At 47.8% G+C, this 24414-nt stretch overlaps 1 protein-coding gene across 15 annotated transcripts in view; it reads left to right on the top strand.

Annotated features, from left to right (window-relative positions):
- Positions 1–24414, top strand: part of BLTP1 (bridge-like lipid transfer protein family member 1) — a 1831302-nt gene that overhangs the window by 1126860 nt on the left and 680028 nt on the right. For all 15 annotated transcript variants that reach the window (XM_086962202.1, XM_086962209.1, XM_086962198.1 and 12 more), the window contains one exon: positions 18493–18598. In XM_086962202.1, the coding sequence (XP_086818328.1) occupies positions 18493–18598 (106 nt within the window). The remainder of the gene's footprint in view (positions 1–18492; positions 18599–24414) is intronic.

Genomic DNA, 24414 nt, shown 5'->3' with positions numbered 1-24414 from the left:
TGCCTCTGTTATTGCATTTGTCTTGACCCTTACCAGCAGCCTCACTGTACAGGAATTTGACACTCTTGATGAAGCAAAGGCCACAATTAATTGCTATCAACACTGCAAACAGGTAATCCTAGGACAAAGTGTTGAAGGCTTTCTCTGTGGCTAATGATGCCACTGCTAACTCTTCCTAAGTGTGCTTAATTTCACCCATTAGTCTAACATTAATAGTCGTTCGTCTGCCAGGTATAAGCCCTCATGATTATTTGAGCTAAACCTTGATCTTATCCATCTGTGAAAAGCAGGAGGCATGATGCCACAGATCCGTGCCCCATAACCCATTCTTCCTGATGCAGCATCCTACTCCTGAGATCCTGATATATCGTTCCTCACCTAGCAGGATTAATCCTCAATTCTTTCCCTGCAACTCCTCAAACAGAAAGTTGTTAAGAATTTAGGCGTTTAGAAATAGGATCCTTACATCAGCTAGCCACTCCCTCTGGTCATTCAGCAGTATCCCCAGCAATATTCCTCATTCTGATAGATACATCTGCCGTGTGGATTCCTCACCTTGTGAATATCCCCCTTGCGTCAGCAACGTTCGGAAATTTTCTTCGCAGCACGCCGACGTGGGCGACGTCACAGGAGCACGGCATCGCGCGCGACTCCGTCTGACGTCACCGACCCCATATCAGGCCCACGCCGGCGTGATGACGTCAGTTCCTTTTTTTCCGCGTCTCCGACGCTAACGGTTTTCGGGATCTTCAGCGATACCTAGTATCTTTCTGTTTAATAATTGTCACTGTTTCTCTCTTACGACTTGGTTCTTCTCCGGAGATGTCGTCGAGGAAAACAGGCTTTAAGCCATGTAGGTCTTGTGCCCGCATGATGTCCATCACTGACCCACATAAGGATTGTTTGTGGTGTCTTGGTTCGAGTCACGACGTCAAGAACTGCGATTCCTGTTTTAAAATGAATCCAAAGGCGCTTCGAGAGCGTGAAGCTAAATTACTTTTGGCGAAAGTGAAACAGGATTCTGGACGACATTCGAGATCGACGTCACGAAGATCGAAGTCGAAGCAAAGGTCTCGGTCGAAGTCGGGATCGGCGTCGAGATCCAGAGCGGGTTCGAGGTCTGGAGAGGAGTCGAGATCTAAAGCGAAGTCAAAGTCCAGAGAAAGATCTAGGTCTAGATCTAAGTCGGCTTCCGGTCATGCTTCGAGCTCCTCGAGGAGAAAGCATAAGAGGAGGAAGCACAGTTCGAAACATCATTCGGAGAAGGAATCCTCTGACTCGAAGAGAAGGTCTCACAAACATCGTAAAGACTTTGTCTCTCCTTCGCCTGCTTTGTCAAGAGAAGGTTCTCCGGCTCCGGAGCCGGAGCCGGACCCGGAGCCGGTATCCTCGGAGCATGAAGAGGAAGAAGAGGTGACTCCTCAAGAACCGGCTTCAGCGGAGACTCCTGTGAACCCAGAAGGTCAGGGTGAGGATGTGTCGGGGCGGCCTCCATTGCAACATCCGGTAGGTCCGTACCCTTCCTTTCCTGGTCCTGGACAGGATCCCTCGCATTTTCTCAATGCGATGTTTGGAGTATATTCTAGGGCAATGTACCCCACTGGAGCGCCTGGTGGTCCCATGGGTCCATTATCGTACAATCTGGGTATTCCTCAGTCGTACGCCCCTGCTCCATTTATGCCTTTCATGCCGGCGCCTCTTTCACCATGGCTCGGTACGGCTCCACCGAGGTCTTCGACTCCGCATGCGGCTTCGCCGACTCCAGATCGACCTCGCAGTCGAGATCGAGGTACCACACCTGTTCATGACTCTCGTCCTCCTGCTCCGGCTCCTCGATCGATGTCGGAACCGGCTCCGTCGGAGTCGTTACCGGATCCGTCGACTTCGATTCGTTTGGAGTGGTCGAGGCGAAGAGCTCAGCGTCTTCTCGAACAAAAGGATGATGAAAGTTCTGATGTGGAAGAAGGCGAGCTTCCTGATCATGATGATGATTTCGATGAGCTTCGGGATGCTAGTGGTCTGGAACTCTCTCCCGAGTGGGGTCTGCCTTCGACTTCTGATGCACCATCAAGGGACGTGGCACCCTATCACGTGGTTATTAGGAAGGCTGCTGACCTTCTTAGCTTAAAGCTGCCCACAGTGGAGTACAAGCCCAACATCCTCACTGAAGTCTTGCATTCTCCTTCTTCGATTGTGGAGCCTACACTGCCATTTACTGATGCCTTGACGGATCCAATTAAGGAGATTTGGAAGAGGCCGTTGTCTGCTCCTGCAGTTTCAAGGGTTATTGCAAGGCGCTATAGGGTGGCTCCTGATGACCCTGCATTTCTTTCTACGCATCCATCTCCGGAAAGTCTTGTGGTTCAGGCGGCTTGCTCTAATAGGGCTGCAGGCTCTTTCCCTCAAGTGCCAGCTGACAAAGAGTCTAAGAAATTAGATCAGTGTGAGAAGAAGACTTTCTCTTCTGGGAGCATGGCTCTTAAGTCATCAAATGCTACTTGCCTTTTAGGTAGATATGTGCACGCGCTAATGGACTCAGTGAAGCAATTGTCATCAAAACTTCCTGAGGAGGATAAGAAAAACTTTAATGAAGTGGTCTCTGACACTCAGGCTGCGGCCCGCATGGTCATTCAAAGCGGCATGGACACTGTGGATTCTGTTGCTAGAATTATGGGCTCATCCATTGCGACCAGGAGAGCCGCATGGTTAAAGTCTTCTGATTTCTCAGCGGATGTGCAGTCTACTTGCTGGACTTACCCATTGAAGGAACTGGCCTTTTTGGTAAGAAGGCTGATGTGGCCTTGGAGAGGTTTAAGGACAGCCGTGCCACTGCAAGATCTTTGGGTCTGCAGATGAGAGGGTCGACGACTAGAAAATTCAAGGGATTTGGTAAATCTTCTTTTCGTCCCTTCAAGCAGGGCCAACAACAACAACAACAGCAGCAGCAGCAGAACCCTCTATATAGGTCCTATAGAGGTAGACAGAGGGGTCGTGGACGTGGACGTCAAGTCTCCTCTTCCTCCACTTCCTCCAATAATGCCCAACCCCCACCCGCATCAGCAAAGCAGCCCTAGATCCTCCATTCTGGATCATGTAGGGCCAGTAGGGGGTCGGCTTACTCACTTTCTACGAGATTGGGAATCGGTTACATCAGATCTTTGGGTTCTCAATCTCGTAGAGAATGGGTATGCACTTCCTTTTCAGGAGTTCCCTCCCAATTACCCTCCTTGCCAAGGTTATTGTTCGGAGGACCACCTGCTTCTCCTGCAGGAGGAAGTCCTGGCTCTGTTTCGAAAGGGTGCAATAGAGGTGGTTCCAGAGCAGGAGAGGGGTCAAGGGTGCTACTCCCGGTATTTCTTGATTCCCAAGAAGGATGGCAGGCTTCGGCCGATCCTGGATCTCAGGATTTTGAACCTCTATCTCAAACAGGAGAAGTTCAAAATGCTCACCCTTGCTCAGGTTCTTCTGGCGCTGATGGAAGAAGACTGGATGGTGTCGATCGACTTGCAGGATGCGTATTTTCACATCCCAATCCTGAAGTCGCACAGGAAGTATCTCCGTTTTACGGTGGGATCCCAGCACTACCAGTTTGCGGTCCTCCCGTTTGGACTTACTACTGCGCCTCGAGTTTTCACCAAGGGGATGGCAGTGGTGGCTGCGCATCTCAGAAGGTCAGGGATACCTGTATTCCCTTATCTAGACGACTGGCTGATCAAAGCAGAGTCGCCGGAGATGGTGCTCCATCATCTGCAGGAGACAACTCAGTTGTTACACAGGTTGGGTTTTTCGATAAACGTACCCAAATCTCACCTGGTGCCCTCCCAGCGCAACCTGTTCATAGGTGCGGTACTGGACACTTCTGTATGTTGTGCATTCCCTCCACCTCAAAGGATTCACGACATTCAGGAAATGATTCCTTTATTCTACAATGGAGCGGTTGTTCCAGTCCTGAAGGTCCTTCGCCTGCTCGGTCTGATGGCTTCTTGCATTCTGTTGGTCAGTCATGCACGCTGGCACATGAGGGCGCTCCAGTGGTGCCTCCGCAGGCAGTGGTATCAGCACAACAAAGATCTCAGGGAGTCAGTGAAGATCTCCAGGGAAGCTGCAGCGGATCTGTCTTGGTGGGGCGTGGAAGGCAATCTGTCGCAAGGAAAGCCTTTTCAACTGCCTCCATCAGTGCCCACAGTGATAACGGATGCATCCACTCTCGGGTGGGGTGCTCATCTGGGAGACCTGGAGGTCAAAGGTCTTTGGTCTCCGGAAGAAAGGTTGTTTCACATCAACCTTCTGGAATTGAGGGCGATACGTTTGGCGCTCAAGGCCTTCCTCCCTTCCCTTCGCGGTCGTTCGGTTCAGGTCCTAACGGACAACACGACTGCGATGTGGTACATCAACAAGCAGGGAGGAGTAGGGTCGCAGTGTCTCTGCAGAGAGGCTCTGCGTCTCTGGTCCTGGGTTCAGGACCATCAGATTTGTCTGGTGGCAAATCATCTGGCCGGAGTACTGAACGTGCGTGCAGACAGTCTCAGTCGGCAGTTCTCTGCCGACCACGAGTGGAGGCTTCACCCGGAGGTTGTTCACGACATCTTTCAGATGTGGGGGACTCCTCGGGTGGATCTATTTGCCACTCGCGAGAATGCTCACTGCCTTTCATTCTGCAGTCTCCAGTATCCGATGCAAGGAGCATTGGGGGACGCGTTTCAGTTGGGTTGGGGAGATCAACTCCTTTACGCGTTTCCTCCCATACCTTTGATTCCTCGGGTTCTGAGGAAGATTCGTCAAGACCGGGCCCAAGTCATATTGGTTGCTCCGGATTGGCCAAGAAGGGTGTGGTATTCGGACCTACTCCGCCTCTCCTCTCACCCGCCGCTCCATCTCCCTCACAGGGCAGACCTCCTCTCTCAGATGGAGGGGCAGGTTCTACACCCCCACCTCCAGACATTACACCTTCATGCCTGGAGATTGAACGGGGCAACTTGAGTTCTTTTTCTCTCCCTCACGAGGTGGTGGATGTCATTCTCTCTGCCAGGCATGACACCACTAAGTCCATTTACTCCTATAGGTGGTCAAAATTTGTTTCTTGGTGCAGGGAGAGGGATATTGACCCTCATTTGTCTAATATTTTACAATTTGCCCTTTATCTGGCACAGCAAGGTTTGGCTGTGGCCACGGTCAAGGGTTATCTTTCGGCCTTATCGGCGTTTCTTTGTTTGCCGGATCAGCCTTCTCTCTTTAAATCTCCGGTGGTTTTGAGATTCTTGAGGGGTCTCATGAATATGTTTCCTCCTACTCCTTTTATTGTTCCTCATTGGGATTTGAATCTTGTGCTGACCTTTTTAATGGGTTCTCCCTTCGAACCCTTGCACAAGTGTCCATTGAGGCTTCTTTCTTTTAAAACTATCTTCCTCGTTGCAATCACCTCGGCAAGGAGGGTAAGTGAGCTTCAAGCTCTAAATTCCAGACCCCCGTTCCTGACCATTCATGCTGAAAGGATGGTTCTTAGGACCAGGGCTGCTTTTCTGCCTAAGGTGGTGACTCCTTTCCATCTTGGGCAGTCCATTACCCTTCCTACCTTCTATCCTCCCCCTCACCCGTCTAAGGAGGAAGAGAGGCTGCATCGCCTGGACCCTAAGAGGGCGGTGTCTTTCTATCTGGACAGGACTAAGGACTTCCGGATGGACGACCAGCTGTTTGTTGGCTTTGCTGGCTGCAAGAAGGGCAGAGCGGTGCACAAGCGCACTCTTTCCAGGTGGATAATCCTGTGCATCAAGATCTGCTACTCCCTTGCGGGTAAGGACCCTTCTGAGGGTATTAGAGCTCATTCAACTAGAGCAAAGTCTGCAACATCTGCTTTGTCTAGGGGTGTACCTGTTGAGGATATTTGCAGGGCCGCGACTTGGGCCTCCCTCCACACTTTCGCGAAGCATTACTGCTTGGATACCGAGGTGAGGAGGGATGGCCACTTCGCGCGCTCTGTCCTCCAAGACTTCCTGGTGTAGCAGAGTGGACACCCTCCTCCGGGAGTGGGGACTGCTGTGGGAATCTATTCACAAGGTGAGGAATCCACACGGCAGATGAATCTATCAGAAGAACAAGTTACTTACCTTCGGTAACGCTTTTTCTGGTAGATACTATATCTGCCTGTGGATTCCTCACTGACCCACCCGCCTCCCCGTTGTCCACTCTGCTATACCTGGTCTTTCTGTATATATGGTTATAATAATATTGTATTGATTTAGTTCTATATGTACTGTGTACATTGTATATTTGCATGTTTGCTATCGTTGGTCCGTCCGTGTGCCTCGAAGGCACGGAAAAAAGGGTGGAACTGACGTCATCACGCCGGCGTGGGCCTGATATGGGGTCGGTGACGTCAGACGGAGTCGCGCGCGATGCTGTGCTCCTGTGACGTCGCCCACGTCGGCGTCCTGCGAAGAAAATTTCCGAACGTTGCTGACGCAAGGGGGATATTCACAAGGTGAGGAATCCACAGGCAGATATAGTATCTACCAGAAAAAGCGTTACCGAAGGTAAGTAACTTGTTCTTTAGAGGCATCGTTAAGGGTTTTGCCTACAGGCAGCATCTAGGTCTACCACCCCAAAACAAGCACCAAGTTCTTCAGGTTCAGGGATCCAGCAGAGAGAGTCTAGGCCCACAGAGACAGTGACTCCCAGTACCTAGCCCCTTCAGCAGCAGCCTCGAAGCTATAATAATATTCCATATTTGTAAAGCGCGAACATATCACCCCTTAAGGTTTCAAGGCGTTGGGGACAGGGATCAAACCGTGATCCCCAAGCGCCTTAATCAGCTGCTCTGGCCGCTGCACCACACCTTTCTAGTTTGGTTTCCGTTTAGTGGCAAATAACCACTCTATGGGAAACAGAATTAGACATTTTCTCCATATATGGCGAGCCATAACCTCTGACAGGTCGCTCCTGCAGATAGTCCAATTGTGCTATGTCTTGCCATTCCTTTTTGTCCCACCACCTCTTCCGACTACATCAGAGAAGTTTTCGGTGGAGCCTTTGTTCATTTTGCTGACGGAAATTCAGGCTTTTTTGGAGAAAGAAGCCATAGAGAGTCCCAACTCGGGAGACAGGAACTGAATGTTATGGGGGGAAACACCACAAACAGGCAAGACGAGGAAAACCAATGGTAAAAAAAACAGGCGGAAGAGGGTCACCCCAAACAAGGTTCTGTTTGATAACTCTCTTACAGAAGTAAGAGCTCATGGAGGGGATGAATTAAACACAGAAGTGCCCCCAATGTGGGTAGCTCGCCTCATATCTGACTTACAGAACCACATAGAGCAACTTGTCGCCAACCAAACCAAGCTAATACTTAGCAGGCTGGACAAGGTGGTGACCCTGATAAAAACAAAGGGTTTGGCTGGTGGATCCAGCCACCCACCCCCAAATAACACCATAGGGTGGGAGGCCTCCAGCACCAGCCCAGACATGCCATCAACCACCCTTGCCCAAAACGAACAAAACATCACTGTCACACATCCCCGACCCTTTCGAGTACACAATCATTAGGCTCAACACAGGTTCCCCCGGGCCGCCCCGCCATTACTGGTGGAGTCACCCAGGGAGCCCCAAAAGGAACCCATCAAGTTATGGTCCACAGACAATCTTGGCCCCCACCCATGCCTAAGAGCCAACCAGAAAAATTCAACAATAGGGCGCATTCCAATACTTCAGTAACCCTTAACCTACCTCCTGATGCAGCCCCTTATGTGATCCTCCTAACAGGAGTTCCGGTGCTGAAACCAGATCAGACAGAGACATATGGGGAGCTCACAAACAAGACCATTTTCTGGTTAGACAAGTGTAGACCCTTGGCAGGCAAGGAACAAGGGGAAATAATAATGGTACGTAGAGTAAACTGGGTGGGAAGCAGGCCCAAGGACCACATCGGGGACTGTGTGGTGGTGAATTTTCGGAACAAGCAGGTTGTTGACCAGATACTGAGGTGGGGTCCAAGTACAGATGCAAGCAACATCAGATCTATGCCCCTGAGCTCTTTCTATCCTGGGGGGATTTATAACTGGGGGCACACCCCAGATGGACAAAGCTGCAGGGACTGGAACCTGGTCGGGTATTCTCGAAGACCCCAATATGTAGCCATGAGGAACTGGGGAGTGATTGAGCTTCAGAATAGATTTGACCCTTTGTCGTCCTTAGAAGAACTGGACTGACTATGGTCAGACATAAGCATTGAGCAGACTCAGGGCAGGGATAACAGCTCTGTACAAGATATTACATCTCTAACCCGACAAGGGGGGTGTGAGTCAGCACAGAGAGTGGCCGACCAGCGGGTAATTACAGCTGAAAGTCCACAAGTCAAGTCCGTAGTAGAAATAGAAATAACGGGGCCGGACAGTAGAGTTGTAAGTACTGAATTAATAAAATCATTCAGCCTGGTCGAATTGAATAACACCGCGGCAATTGACAGGATTGTAAGTACTGAATCCATCATATCCTCAGTAAAGAGGACCGATAGGCAGGATGGGTTAAAACTGATTTCCTGGAACATAGCAGGTCTGGCAGCCAAACATAAGGAGCAGGAATGGAGACAATATATCACAGGGTTTCACGTGATATGTCTCCAGGAGACCTGGGCGATTGACTCTAACCTCCTCTTCTCAGCATCAGGGAGAGCCATGGGTGGGCTTATCATATATGTGGACCTTAAGATAAAAGGGGTTTGGTCAAATTTTAACTGGCCCTCACACAATATGCAGGCCTTGGGCTTCCGCTCCAAGGATTTAAACATAACCCTGATTAACTGGTATAATGCTGTGGGACCCAATGGGAAGGGTAACTTACTAAAGGAATTAGACTCTCGCCTAAACACCCAGTCGATGGCAGTGAAGTCAGCAATAGCACCGTCCCTAGTTCTAGTGGGTGATTTTAATTGTCACCTGTGAGCGAATTTAAGACCACTTAACAAGGACTGGTCTCGTTGCACAGTGGAGAAAGGGCTGCACTTTTCACATTCACCCGAATGCACAGATCTAGAAAGGGTGTTGAAAGGTCACAATCTGGTCCACACTATGGATTTGATGGCATTGGGAAGTGGAGGTGAAATTAATCCCACCTTTAAGGGCAGAGGCTGTCGCTCCTATATCGACTTGATCATGGTCTCTTGTATACTTAAAATATGGGTCAAACGAGCAGACATAAAATGGAGCATATATAGTGACCATAACCCTCTTGTGTTAGATATAATAGGCCCAACCATCATAAATGCCCCACGAGGTGTTGGCTTTGTAGAGAACGCAACAGACCAGGGGAGGAGACTCAGATGGGCCAAAATAGATGGGGACACCTTTTATAAATCTCTAATAACCACAGGGGCAAACGCACTCAATGTATGCCTCAACCCCACTATCGGGGGGCGCTGTGGTAGTCGCTTTCGAGGAGTTGGCACATCTCATCGAAGGATTATTACAGTCCCCCAAGAACGGGAGTTTCACCCCTACACCTAGATGGTTTGACAAAGAGTGTTCACACGCACAGAAAGAGCTAAAAGCTAGCCTAAAACTAACACCAAGGGATAAGTCACTCATTGCCCAATGTAGGCTTGTATACAAGAATGCACTAAAAAATCGTAAATTCAGCCTCCAAACTTAGGCCTGGGAGGACCCAAGGGAGGCAGCGGACAGAAGGGACTCAACTGAGTTCTGGAGAATCATAAAAAAACCTTGTTTCCAGGACTCAAACACCCCACAGATCTCTAGCACCATTTTGCCCGAGCAATGGTATTCCCATTTTAAAAACCTTTATAACCATACGGGCGAAACTAATAATGACGAGGGGTATGGGTTTAGTTGCACAGCTAGGATCGAGATCACCCTGGGAGAAGTGGAAGGAGCTATTTTAGGTCTAACTAAAAATAAAGCGCCTGGCCTTGACGGCATACCCCCCCGACCTATATCTCACCAAGGTAGAGCTGTGGGCTCCTATTCTTGTGAGGGTCCTGAACGCGGCAGTGGAAGCTGGTCTGCCGCGCTCTCGGTCCTCTGCGACAATAGTCCCGATATATAAAAAGGGGAACAGGGATGACCCCCAATGCTATCGCCCTATATCCTTGATTGATGTCACAGCGAAGGTGTTGGGGCGGTCATCCTAAATCGCCTCACAGAATGGGCAGACACCCACGAGATAATAACGGACACCCAATATGGGTTTAGGGAGGGAAGGTCTACTACGGATCAATGCCTGAACCTCTACTTGCTGATTGCCAAGTACACCATAGCAAGTAAGGAGGCGGTTTACCTGGGGTTCATGGACCTCTCTGCGGCATTCGATCACGTGAACAGAGAGAAGCTATGGGCCCTGATGATAAGCCTAGGGGTGGACCAGGACCTAGTTAACATCCTTAAAGCCCTACATTGGAACACTACTGCCTCGGTTCGCTACAACCTTGAGGGAGGCAGGACTGCCCCATTCCCATGTTATAGCGGAGTGCGGCACCCGCCCAGTCCCCGTCTTGCTTTACGCGAACGACGCGGTGTTGTTAGCCCAAACACCGAGGGGGCTACAGAGGCTGATCGATGGATTCGTCAGATTCATGAACACCCTTAACTTATCTGCTAATCTGGACAAATCCTATGTCATGCTTGCGGGGCCAGACCTGACAAGAAATTCTCCTACAAGATAGGTACCCACAAAATAGGACAGGTTCAGTCCTTCTCCTATTTAGGTTTATTATTTGATGGGTTGTTAAAATTCAGACTAATTGTGGAAAAACACTGCTCTAAACTGGTGGCCTCAACCGGGGCTATAATGAGCTATGGTCGCAGGTTTGGCAGATGGTCTCCGGAGCAGGTTATGAACTTGTACAGATCAATTTGCTGCGCCGAAACAGCCTACGAGACAGAAGTCTGGGGCTTTGTAAACATCCAACAGATACAGGCGGAGGAAAATAGATTCTTCAGAAGGATTCTTGAAGTCCCACATAGTACTCCTGCCTATATCATACACAAAGAACTCGGAGAAGCCCACATCGAAGACAAAATCAAGGTCAGGCCACTTTTGGCCTGGGTGAAGATTTGGTCTAACCCGGAGGCTGACCTCAGCAGACAAATTATCACAGATTGTCTGAAAAGGGATAAAGGAAGATGTATCCCCTGGTTAAAATATGTAAAGGGCATATTAGAGGGCATCGGTTGCAAGAACCTTTTCACTAATCCTGAAACAATCACATCTCAGGACAAAACGAGAGTTAAGAAGTTGTATGGGGAATGGATAACTCTAAGGAGGGCGACTACTGAAGAAAGTAAACCTACAGCCGCTGTTTATAGTCTTCTGAAAAGCGAGAGTGAAATGGAACCCTACCTCTCACTGACCCACAACGCACAGGACAGAATTTTTATGACTCGTTTTAGGTTCAACCTTTTACATCATTTACTGGCGAACCCTCCAGGTTTTACATTAACGGTTGAGCAGAAGGGTACCTGTGGCTGCGACAATAGGTCTACGCAGGATACCCTTCACTTTGTTTTATTATGTCCTTTTTATAGTCTTCCTAGGCGTAAACACCTTGTGGGAATCTTGAAAAGAGTAAAGTTCAAACATGCCAAGGTAGCTTTACTGTTCCTGCAAAAGGCCAACGATGCATATACCTTGTTTTGTATCACGAATTTTATTAAAATGGCGGCCAGGATTAGGAATTTGCGTGGGAGGAGCGGATTGTTATGATTGTTATGCCTGTTAATCAAATCACCCCTGAAAGATGAAATGTTATGTATTGAATTGTTTTTTAACTGTTTTATGGTATTTTCTAAATGCCGAATAAAGGCGATTGATTGATTGATTGAATTTTATTTACATTATTTCCTTGTGCTGAAAAAGGGCAGAGGCCTTTGCCCTTTTTTGGATCTCCGATCTCTCAATTTCTTCATGCGGAAGGACAAATTAAAGATGTTCACTCTTGTCTACTTTTTGTGAGTGCTAGAGCCAGGAGACTGGATAGAAGTGTTGGACCTGAAGGACCCCCATTTACATACACCCATTGTACAGTCTCACAGGCGCTATCTAGGGTTCATGGTTGGACAGTAGCATTTTTAGCTTGCTGCGCTCCTTATCGGCCTCACCCGTGCTCCTTGGGTGTTCAGTAAGGGGATGGCGGTTGTCAAAGCATACCTTTGCAGGTCATGGGTACCAATCTTCCCATACCTTGACAATTGTAGAAAGCAAGCCTGGCTGGCCATAGTCAGTTGTGGTCCACCTCCAGACAACGGTGAACCTACTAATATCTTTGTCATTCAAGCTCAATGTGCCAAAGTTACTCCTGACCGCTTCCTAGAGGCTCCCTTTCATTAAAGCCATCTTGGATACAGTTCATTTTCAGGCTTTCTCGCCGGATCACAAAGTCCAGGCCATTCAGGCTATGATTCCAATGATTCAACCTTGGTTCTGGATGTCAGTGAGGGTGGCTTTAGACACTTTCTGGCCTATTGACCTCCTGCAACCTGCTTGCCGACCATGCCAGATGGTATATATGGGCTCTGCAGTAGGATATGAAATCTCAATGGGTCCAGCACGAGAGGTAACCTGTAAAACTTCAACCAGGTTTCCAAGGAGAAACGGCAGATGACCCATCTCCCTACACCACTCCAACCTGACCATGGCAACAGATTACTGCTGTGTTGGGGAGGCCATCTGGGAGAGGTGAAGACCAGCTTACTGTTTTGAAGCTGTGGGTCATTCGCTTAGCATTGGTAGCTTTCTGCTGTCTATTAAGCAGAGGCTGATTAAGGTCCTTGCTGACCACACTACCGCCATGTAGTATTGCAACAAACAAAGTGGATGGACCCTGTGCCAGAAGGCCTTGCACCTCTGGGACTGTTTAGGTTTCCTGTTATCATAGTCTTTTTGAAAGCATTCTACCATTTGTTTAACTTTTGTTTCCGTCCTGTCTGTTTGGTATGCTACAGTGGGTTTCTAAATTGGTCCTCCATTGATGTCCTCACATGCATAGTTACCTGTCAAGACTGTTTCTAATTACCAACACCTCTGCATTTGGTGAGCTGCAAGCATTGTATGTCAAGTCTCTTTTCATTGCTTTTTTTCTGTCACTGGGAAAAAATAAAGTTTAGCCCACACTAAGCTTTCTTTCATTCCTTATGTGGTCACTTTATTTCACAAGGGTCAATCGATCACTTGGCTGACGTTTTACCCATCATTCATTTCATGTTGCCAAAGAGGAGAGAAACTCTAAACCTCCTGCACCGTCGTAGGGCTCTCAGGTTTTATATTGGCAGGATCCATGAGTTTCGAGTCTATCACCAACTTTTTCTTGGCTACGCAAGATCCAAAAGGGGCAAGGCAAGTCAGAAGTGGACAGTTCTTGCTGGTTTGTTTTTTGCATTCAGATCTTATATGCCCTCAATCCCCTGATAAGAAGGAGCATCCTGTATGCATTAGGGGAATTCCCATACCAGATATTTACTATGCAGCAAGAGTTTCAGTCCATACTTTCATCATACTGTCTGAATTCAAAAAGTAAAGCCTTGTGAAAGATTAGCCTGAAGCTCAAGTTGCTGCATAGCAAATATCCAGCAGGGGAATACTGATGTCCACAGAAATTACCATTTTGCAAGATCTATGTTGCAGGGCTTTTTGATTTTACCATCTCCTCAGACTCCTCTCCTGGGAGGTAATGCTTAACTATTAAGTCAAGAGGTGAGGAATCTGCAGCAGGTAGAAGTATCCATCAGCAGAATAAGTTGCCTACCTTTGGTAACAATCCCTTTGGTGGATACTTCTCTACATGCATACTTCTCACCAATCTCGCATGCCTCTCCATTTGGTGGAGTCTGCATACAACTGTTAATAATGTCCCAAGTTAGTTTTGGTTCACTGTCAATGCCTTTAGTCTTGTTCCCTCCTTTGAAGGCCTGAGACAAAAGGACAGGGAACCGATATTGGTACACAAGCAAGATGCCCTGTACAACTCCCTGATATCATATCTAAAGTGAAACCCAAATTGAGTAAGAACTGTGGTGCCTCCTAACAGTGCAGTAGACTATTTCAGGTTTCTGGGTCCATTGGCTGGAGTAGGTTCAAAAGCTGAGGAACTTGATTTAGAGTATTCACCAGAATGATTTTTACTGAAGAACTTGTCTGTTCATCCATGCTCCTATAAACCGACTGCAAATTAACATAACTGATTAGGAAGGGGACCAGGATAATGTCCAGTCAGTTACGCATGAAAAATAAATGTTTCCCAGACTGCTAAATTCCTGGTCATTTGCTAGAAAGAATTGTTTGAGAGAGCATTGCAAGTCCCTAGCAACTCCTTACATAAAACTGAAAGTTCTAATTTTTGCAGTGGGATAAGATGGATCTCTAGCTAATTATCAGATAATCTTGCCAGAGTAAGGAAACGGAAAGAATCAATCTGGAAACTGGTCAGATCTTTGCCTGGCAAGGTATAAAGGCATATTCGAGGTGAAGACAAACCCCAACCATCTCAAACCACTTAAAAAACATGGAAACACTCTATATGCAGGTTATGTATAATATTCTGCCACGTTAATGGACTACAGCTACTCGCAAGCCCACTCCTTTGATATAGCATGAGTGTAAGAAAGTGGTGCTGTATATACTGGACCAAAGTAAGGTACAGTGTGCACAGAGTCCACAGTCCCCAGCGGTATGGCAGAGGCTAAAGTTAAATATAATCTTACTCTCTAAAGTGGTAGCTTGGTCGTGCAGTAAGGCAGTATCAGAGGACTGTGTAAAGCATTTGTTGTACACACTCAGTCAGCAAATGGTCTCATACACTCAAGAACTGAACTCTAGGGCAATTGTTTTCTATATAAAAATATATAGTTACTTTATTTTAGAACCACAGTAGGTATCATAAAAACTTTCTCAGAATGAGATGTTGCAATTGAATACTTACAAATAGCAGTTGATTTTGGAATGCAAAAGTTACATTTGTTGCAATATACAACACAAGTTTAAACACAAAATATCATTGAGCTCAATGGACGTTTTTAAGTAAATGCAATAAAACCACTTCTTGTATGTTTTTCTTACTCAGTTCTGGATCCTGGATTCAGCCCTGGGGCATTTCCTGTAAACTGTTGAAATAAATCAATTTTGTTATGCAGGCGATTTTTAAGGAATATTTTTAAGTTTGTAAAATTGACACTTAAAAGATTTTTTGGTGAAAACCAGACAATGGATTCCTATGGAGGAAAATTGAGTTAACAGTAAATCACAGTTAAAATTACTTTTCCGGTTCAGTGCTGGGCTGGGAGATACAGCACTGGGATCTCTCCTGAGAACAGGTGAGGTATTCGGAATTCGTTGATCGGCTGATTTTTAGTGAACATTTTAAAGTTGCAAAACTCCACACTTAAAAGACATTCTGAGTGAAACCCAGCCAATGTTACCCTGTGGAGAAAAGGAAGTTATTGGTCTTTGGGTAAGTACTCTGCTGGCAGAGTTAAGGTTCTGGGGGTAGAATAAGGGGTCTCCCAGGGTCAGGTGAGTACAGTTGTTACACCCTCAGCGGCACAGGGGAAGCCGGGTGCAGAGTGAGTAGGCCCAGTGTTATCCTTTGGAGGGTAGGGGGGCCTTCAGTTGGTGGCTGCTAGCAGGCAGACCACGCGGCTGTGGGAGCTGAGCTCCCGGTCACTTACACAGGGCAAGTGGGGAAGTAGAGTAGGGTATTTGCTGCACTTCCAGCGGCACGCGGGCGGCTGGGTGCAGGGTGCTTTTGGGCCTTCGGGCGCCCAGTGTTATTCAGTAGGGCGACTTGGAAGTTGAACAAAGGCTGCAGGCTTGGGGACGGAGATTCTTCAGGCGCGACCACCACTTCGAGAGGTAAGTTGGGGTCCTGGTGGATAGGTAGACACCCAGGGGTTGGGCACAGGAGGCTTTGGGGCGCCGGGTACAGGGGTGTCTTTTGGCGTTGGTTAATCTTACCCTCAACTGGTCGCGGTTGGAGGGGTCCCTTGTTGTGAGGCTGCATGCGTCGTCAGGATCGTCGAGGCGGGTCCTTGTGCACTGGATTCCGGGTCACAGTCGCCGGGGGGGATGTCCTTGTTGTCTTTGTCCACTGAGGCACGGGCCGGGCTTGGTGGGTGCAGCGTGTGTTGGATTTGCGGTTCCTGGCTGGCACCAGGGGTTGTTGCTGTTTGAGCAGAACCATTGCTCATGAGAGTCCCAGTCTTTAGATGAGCACGGCAGGCAGGTCCTCCAGGGTTTTCGAGGTTGCTGTCCGCAGGAGACGCTGGGGTTTTAGAAGGAGCCAGGTTCAAGGATCGACAGGCCGGGAGGGCTGGGGCCAAGTCAGTCGGTGTTGTCCTTTTGTTAGCAGCTGCACGGCAGGTCTTCTTGTTCCTTGTTCTTCTTTCTTGTTTGAAATCGGGATCTGAGGAAGGAAGGTTCAGGGTGCCCCTAAATACTAAATTTAGGGGTGTTACAGGTAGGGCAAGGGCAGGGTTGCAAAAAACACAGTTGATGGACAGAATGCAGAACAATGTCTTACCTTCACCCCAGTATAAAGATCTGGGCCTAAATCCATCCTTTTTTTGCACTCCACACCACCCTAGGTCAGACAATGGCTATATGCAAATCAGCATTGACCCTGTGCCTCATGGGAACAGTCCATCCCGAACTACCAAGCCATGTCTTTCCTAGACCGGAATCAAGCATCCAAGGACCAGTTTCTGGCTATCAGCTTTCTTCAGCCTGGATAGCTTGACTCCAGTGATGTGGAGAGCCTGGGACTCACGTCTGAGCATACCCAGCCCACTCGGGGTGAAAATTGCAAAAAATGGGCCCTTGTCCTGGGGTGAGTATACCTCATATCCTGCCACTCTCCAGTGGGAGGGGGCAGGGGCCTAGGTCTGATTGGGTAGGGTTCCCCATTCTCAAGATGGCCGTAGCCCGGAGATATGCTTCACCTCGCCTCTCCCACCTGAGGGGTGGGGTTGGTAGAGGCTGGCACACCCCCTTTCCTCACTTAGGGTTTCCCGCCTGTCTTCCCACCAAAGTGGGGATCAGAACCGATGGGGGCCAGTTGCTGAGTACAGCAAGTGGCCTGGAGAAGCTCACAAAGGCGGTATGCCTTTGAAGCTTCCCCTGCCCATCCTGGGGGAGGAGGCTTGGCACCTCGTCCCAGGATGTGCATTGTTTCAGGCCCTGAGAGCGGCAGGCTCTCAACCCAGAGGTCCAGAAACAAGTCTGGTGGTGGCAGCCTCAGTAGCCACACAGTCAGGACACTGGGAGTTGGTTAGGTTTCAGGGGGCATCTCTAAGATGCCCTCTGCCGTGCATTTTGCATTAAATCCCTAACTGGCATCAGTGCGGGTTTAATGTGCTGAGAAGTTTGATATCAAACTTTACAGTCTTCAGTGTAGCCATAATGTTGCTGTGGAGTTCGTAATGACAACCTCCCAGCACCATATACTCTTAATGGCATCACTACGCTTCCAGTGCCCAGGAATGGCCCAGAGTACTGTAGGGGCACAGGGCTCATGCACCTGTGCCCACACCACTGGCATAGTGCACCCAGCTAGAGGGGTGACTGATGTATACCAGGGCAGTGGGTGGTGGGCATGGCACACAGGAATGTGTGCCATGACAACTCTTTGTTTAGTTATGCACCAAGACACTCAGCCTGCAAAGGTAGTGTGTGTGTGTCAGGGTACAGGGCCCCTAAGGTTGGCACAATAAGTGCTGCGGCCCTTAGGGGTCTTCTCTGGTCACAGTGCCCTGGGTACCTAGGGTATCATTTACCAGGTACTGACATGCGGCCAGAGATGCCAATTGGGTTTTGGTATCAACACAGTTTTAGGGAAGGAACACAGGCCCTGGGCACCTGGTTGGCAGGAGCCCATGGCCCACTCAGTCAGAGTACATCAGCAATTCAGCAAAAAGTGGGGGCATACCATGCAAGAAAGATGGCACTTTCTCACAATGAGCCTATAACCTAGACCTGGTGAAAAGCATTAGTCATTCACTTCTGTACTGTGCAGTCAGTTCATTTTTAAGGAACCATCTTTCTGTATATTCTGCAATATGATGCAATGACGCAATTTGAATGTAGTATCCATTACCCTGGCCGATCAGGAGAATGCTGAATTGACTGGCAGGTGTGCCACATATTTGCATTCAGTTCAGAATTTGAGATTGAAATAGCAGGAAAGACATGTTCTTGACCACTGTTGATAAGTTCTTGATAAAAAGTCTCAATGTCCTGATCACCTCTGTATATTTTATTTCTATTTTTTCTTATTTGTAAAGTTGTTTTATTGTGTTTTGTATTGTGATAGGTTGCAAAGCTAACAGGTAAACGTGTTAAATATAAATCTGACTCGGAAGATCTTTGTGAAATTCTGGTTTTTATTTGTGTCAGCCTGGTAAATGTGAGAGAATATGAAATGCTATGATGCATCATTTTCATCAAATGTATGTGTTTATTTAGCAATATTAGAATAATAATTTTCTGATTTTCTCGTAGATTGGATCCTTTGAGCATAATCTTACCACAGACCTTCTAAATCATTTAGTATTTGTTCAGAAAGTATTCATGAAAGAGGTCAATGAAGTCATACAGAAAGTTTCAGGTGCGTTATGTTTTCTTTTAACTTGGACCATTAATATGTTTAAATGAATTTAGTGTTTTTTCAGATATTGGTATTCCTTTTCCACATAAGGTATTCATTGACCGATGTAGGCACCAATCCAATAATATTTCTATGGGTATGTGACCTAGTAATCATTGTAGTACTATGTTACATATTTGTAAACCATTACTTTATTGTCAGCTTGAAGGCAATTCACAAAGGCATTTATGAGTATGTGAATTAGTACTAGAGGAGTTTTTCATCAAGTACTTTTAAATGGCTTTTCTTTTTCATCTGAACTTTGGAATTTGAGCGAAATCAGTTGAAGAATAAAGACCATATCAGCGTCACCAGTCTGGCAATGGTCCTGATTCTTCATGGCTCTGCAACCACTCCCACCCCATTTTTTTCACTCATTACCAACATTATCTAACATTGCCTTATGTGTCCTTTTTATCTTATGCATAAACAGCTGCTACTAATGTGTATAATGCACGACACATCAAAAGCCTTTTCCGGTATTAGTCTTGTTCATTCATGTTTTCCTAATAATCTCTTCATTGTTTTGTAGGTCTCCAAGATTTGCCAGCAGTCATTATTCCATATATAGAAATATTAAGATGCACAGCCTAATGAGTTACTAATAAATAGCCCACTGCTTTTTGATGTTTGTCTTTAAAGATTTATTCATACTTAAATCCTTTTTATGGTTATCTGAAAATAGGATTTATTATCTAGCATAAATATGTTTACAATATTCACAAATTCATTGTAGATAACTTAAGTCCTCCACTATCTTTTAACATTGTGCAGTAGATTGAAATGTCTGTTAAATTGGTGTATTAATCAAAAGCTTTTATTTGTATCCCAAGTGCATTTCAGACCCATGGGTACTTTGTCATGACTGCAAAAATAAATCAAACCAACATGTAACACCTAATAATACATACAAGGAATAGCAAAGTACAACTCACAGGCTCAATCTGTATACATGACAATCATTCAGGACTGTTGTATTATAACCAACAAAAGCTCATATGAAAGCCTATTGCCTGTCATTGTATATACCGTAAAACTCCACTTGGCCACTCAAACTCCAAGAGTTCACATAATCAGTGTTGTGAGAAGGACACTCAGAATATTATCTAAAATGTGCCCCACATTTTTTGCTGGCATATTACGAGGGAGGTTAAAATTATAATTTGTTTTTCTGTTTCACTCTAATCTGAGTAAATAGCAGAATCTTTAGTTTTAATACACATTTAGAAAAATATACCAATGAAAAACCAGAAAATTAAAGCATGTGGCCCAACCAAAAGAATATTGTCTTTCTCCTGGAGGATCTGTAAATCGCCTATTAAGTAAACTAATATACGTTTCAGGCAATTTCTTCAGCAGCGTCTAAGCAGGTCATCCAAATATACACATCCTCACCTATCTGATAGAGACTTCTAGCTGCAGATTTCTTACATTTTTAATTTCCCCAGGCATCAGACTGAATCCACAAGATTTTTCATCAGCACTAACGGAAGTAACGTTGCGGTACCCATATAGATGAAACCCAGGTGCGCTGACGTCAGTTCTTTTCTTTACGTGCCAGCCAGTGCTGATTTCAGAGAAGAGCTACTCCACTGTTTTCTTTTGACCAGCTTTTTAGAGATTATGTCGACAATTTTTGAGATTTATGTCCTGGTATGTCAAGGATGTCTTCGTTCAAGTCTGGTTTTAAGCCCTGCGGCGCCTCTCACTAACCAATGTCTACATGGACCCGCACCTCATGTGTCTTTTGTGTCTGGAGCATGACCACAACACCAAGTCATGCTCCGATTTCCATGCCATGACCCGAAGGGTTTGAGGGAGCAGTCCCTGAAGCTGCTAGCAGTACAAAGTCTTCCTTGTTCCATTTGAAGTCCACAGGGAACTCTGGTAGGAGGCACAAAAAGAAGAGTGTGAAGTCGGAGGCACAAAAAGAAGAGCAAGGATTCAAAGTGCTCTTTGAATTCTCTTTGTCCATCGGCCGATGAAACGAGAGTCTCGACATTCTAGGCCTTGCGCTTAGGCCGACTCCGCGCCTCCCCAAATTTCTTAAGCCGGATCGACCTCCGCCCAACTTAGAGTTCTGTGAGGCCATGCACCTCATAATAGGTGCAGCCCTAACTCATCGATGTGCCTTCGGGCAGCGTGGGGTCGGAACCCTATCTGATTTTACCCCAGCAGCTCCGGCCCTGGCTCCTATGGGGCCAAAAGGTATCCAGGCACTCGCCGGTCATACCTTCTCGACCTTTCCCGATGCTGGTCCGACTGGCAATGCAGCGGTGTCTTCCCTATTGTCATCCCTGACTCTAACTTGGAGCCGGAGGGGCTTCGCTCGATGCCAACTCCAATAGGAGACTTGCCTCCTAGATCGGAGTCTGAGACTTAATTTAATCAGCTAGTCCGGGGAGAAGACTGGGAGGGGTCCCTGGACCCTTTAGAATACCAGCCCTGTGAGGAAGAACAGTGTGGCTCAGTGTGAGGACCTGGGTGAAGCCAGCGGCCTGGATATGTCTCCAGATGCTGCTCTAATTTCTCTACCGTAGCTATGGAGGAAGGAACTTTTTACACAATGGTGCTGTGAGGGATGGCTGAGGTCCTGGACCTTAAGCTACACACAGTGATAGTCAGGACTTATCTCTTGACAGAGGCGCTGCTATCAGGTAGTCTCCACATCAGAACCCTTACCCCCATTCAATGACACCCTCAATGACGTCCTGTTGGGTACCTGGTCCAAATCCAGCACAGGGACTCCTGCCAATAGGACGATTCCCGACTGCCATAACCCCGCACCTGTGAACCCAAACTTACTCACGCAACACCCTACCCCTGAGATCTTGGTGGTCCAAGCCTCCACCTCCCAAGGCACTTTCCCTACCGCTTCCCCAAATAGGGAATACAAGAGGCTGGACTCGTGTGGGAGGGAGATGTTTTCTTCTGCCAGCCTGGCATTGGCGTTCATGAATACTGCATGGGTTTTGGGCTGTTATTCCCCCACTTTGTGGGATACATTGCGCTAGTGCTGCCACAGGTCCCAGAGGAGGTTCGGGCTGTACTCTTCCAAGCTGTCACCGACTGGAGAGGTTTGGCAAAGTTCACTGTTCGATGTGGACTAGACACGACTGACTCGCTAGGCAGAGCGGTTTCCCGAACAGTGGCCCTTTGGCGCCACGCCTGGCTGAGGACGACTGGCTTTTTAGGGTATGTTCAAGCTTCTCTTATGGACATGCTGTTCGATGGCATCCGTCTCTTCGGAGACTAGGCAGATTCGCTGATTGAGCGCTTTACGGATTCTTGTGCTACGACATGTACTTAGGCCTCTCTCTGCAGCATCAAGTCCACCTCAATCTGCCTTTCTCTCCTTTCGTGGCTATGAAAGATGCTTCCAGCTGTGCCAATTCCCACCCAGCTGCCGTGCAGGCTCTCCTGTCTCTGCATGGCCGAGGGGGCAGTACTCGCTCCTCATGGGTCAGAGGGCCAGCTGTCTTGTCAGTCCACCACCTCCCTTACTGCAATAGTCTCCAAACCATCCTAGTCTGCCCCTTTACCACCATAGACAGCCAGTGGTGGCAGGATTCGCCATCACCTGCCCCACTAGCAGTCCATAACATTGGATAGGTGGGTTTTACAGATTGGCCGAAAGGGCTACTCCCTCCCCTTCGAGACTACCCCTCCCTGAAAGCAACCATCTCGTGATCGGCTTACGGAGGGTCTTCTCTCTGTTCTCCGCAAGGTCACTGCTCTCTTGGCCAAGGAAGCCATAGAGAAGGTTCTGGTGCCAGAAGTAGGCTGTGGTTGTTATTCCTGCTACTTTCTGGTTCCCAAAAATAAAGGAGAAATTTGAAATGCTCACATTAGCTCAGGTCTTGTCTGCCTGGACCTGGGACAGACAAGATGATAGCGTTGGACTTGCAGGACGCTTATAGGTTTGGCTTCCAGGATGCTTATTTTTATATTCCCGCCCTGCCTGCCCACTGTCGCTATTTGCCGTTTATGGTAGGTCAAAAGCACTTTCAGTTCACCATGCTTCCTTTTGGTCTTATCAGCTCCCCTTCTGTGTGCACCAAGGTGATGGTGGTGGTCGCACTCATCTGCGGAGGTCAGGGGTGCCAGTCTTCCTCTACCTCGACAACTGGCTGCTAAAGGTGGACTCGCCCCAGGCTGTTGTCTCCCAACGCCAGACTACTGCATACCTTGTGTACTCGCTGGAATTAACTATTAACGTGCCGAAGTCACACCTGACTCCCTCTCAGACGCTCCCTTTTATCTGAGCTGTTCTGGACACACTGCAGTTTCTGGCTTATCCTCCTGAATGACGAGTCCAGGATATTCAGGTGCGATATCGGTATGCCAGCCTCTATCCTCGGTTTTGGGGAGACTGACTCTAAGACTGCTGTGCTTTATGACCTCCTGTATCCTGCTGGTGACACGTGCCAGATGGCTTATGCAGGCTCTGCAGTGGGATCTGAAGAGCCAGTGGTCACAGCATCAGGGGATTATCTCCGACTTGGTCCAGATCTCGGAGGGAACTGCAAACGATCTGCAATGGTGGCTAATGAACTGCGATTGGGTCAGATTCAGACCCCTCCCTTACCAGATATCACAATAGTGACAAGTGCAACACTCCTGGGATGGACGGCTATCTGGGAGAGGTGGAGATCAGATGACTCTTGTCTCTGGCGGAATGCGAACTCCACATCAACCTGCTGAGGTTCCATGCGATCTGACTGCCATTGAAAGCCTTTCCATCAGGGGAAGTCTGGTAAAAAGTGTTGACAGACAACACCCTCGTCATGTGGTACTACAACAAACATGGCGGGTGGGGTCGTTGACCCTTTGTCAAGAGGCCCTGCATCTCTATAAAAGGCTGAAACAGCAGGGCATTTTCTTTTGGTTTAATACCTGGTGGGTTCTCTGATCAGAGGAACTCTACCAAAGATGCCTAGCGGATCACGAATGACGTTGTCACCCGAAGTGTGGCAAGGCCTCTTTCAGCAGTAGGGAGAGCCATAGTTAGATCTGTTCTCCTCCACTGAGAACGTGCAATGTCAGCAGTTTTGCGCAACGGGGTTTCCTAGGCAGCGCTCTCTCAGAGAAGCTTTTCTTCTCAAGTGGAGCTCAGGCCTCCTGTATGCCTTTCTGCCCATTCCACTCCTACCCAAAGTTCTCAAGAAGTTCAAGAATGACCGGCCCAAGTCATCCTTGTGGCTCCAGACTGGGTATGTAGAGTCTGGTATGCTGAGCTACTGAGCATGGCCACCGATCCTCCAATTTGGCTTCCTCTTCATGGACACCTTCTGGCAGAACAGCAGGGAAGGGTTCTCCACTTGAACCTGTCACCTCTTCACCTTCTTTTGTGGAGATTGAGAGGCAACAGGTGACCGCTTAAGGCCTTCCTCCCAAAGAATCAAATGTCATCTTGGCAGCTAGGCCTCCCTCCACCAAGGCGATGTATGCCTGCCTTTGGAAAAACATTTGTGGCATGGTCTGCAGAAAAATCAATTGATCCCCTTTGTGCCCCTCTTTCTGAAGTTATGCTTTTCGTTCTTTCTCTTGTCCCGTATGGCTCCGCTCTGGGCTCTATTAAGGGCTATCAGGGTTGGCTCCTCTGCCATGGCGCTTTGAAGGGAGCAGCAAGCAGTGGGAGTTATTTTAAAGCAAACACAAGGAGATGATGGACAGAGCACAGAAACTTTTCAGACCCCCCCCCCATTCACAGATCTTGGTTGAATCCATCATCATTCTTTAGCTCACTTTGCCACCGTAGTTCAGACCCAGCCATA

The sequence above is a fragment of the Lissotriton vulgaris genome, chromosome 3_1 (genome assembly GCF_964263255.1).
Source record: "Lissotriton vulgaris chromosome 3_1, aLisVul1.2, whole genome shotgun sequence".
Classification (NCBI taxonomy): Eukaryota; Metazoa; Chordata; class Amphibia; order Caudata; family Salamandridae; genus Lissotriton; species Lissotriton vulgaris.
This window is presented reverse-complemented; position numbering and strand designations above follow the sequence as displayed.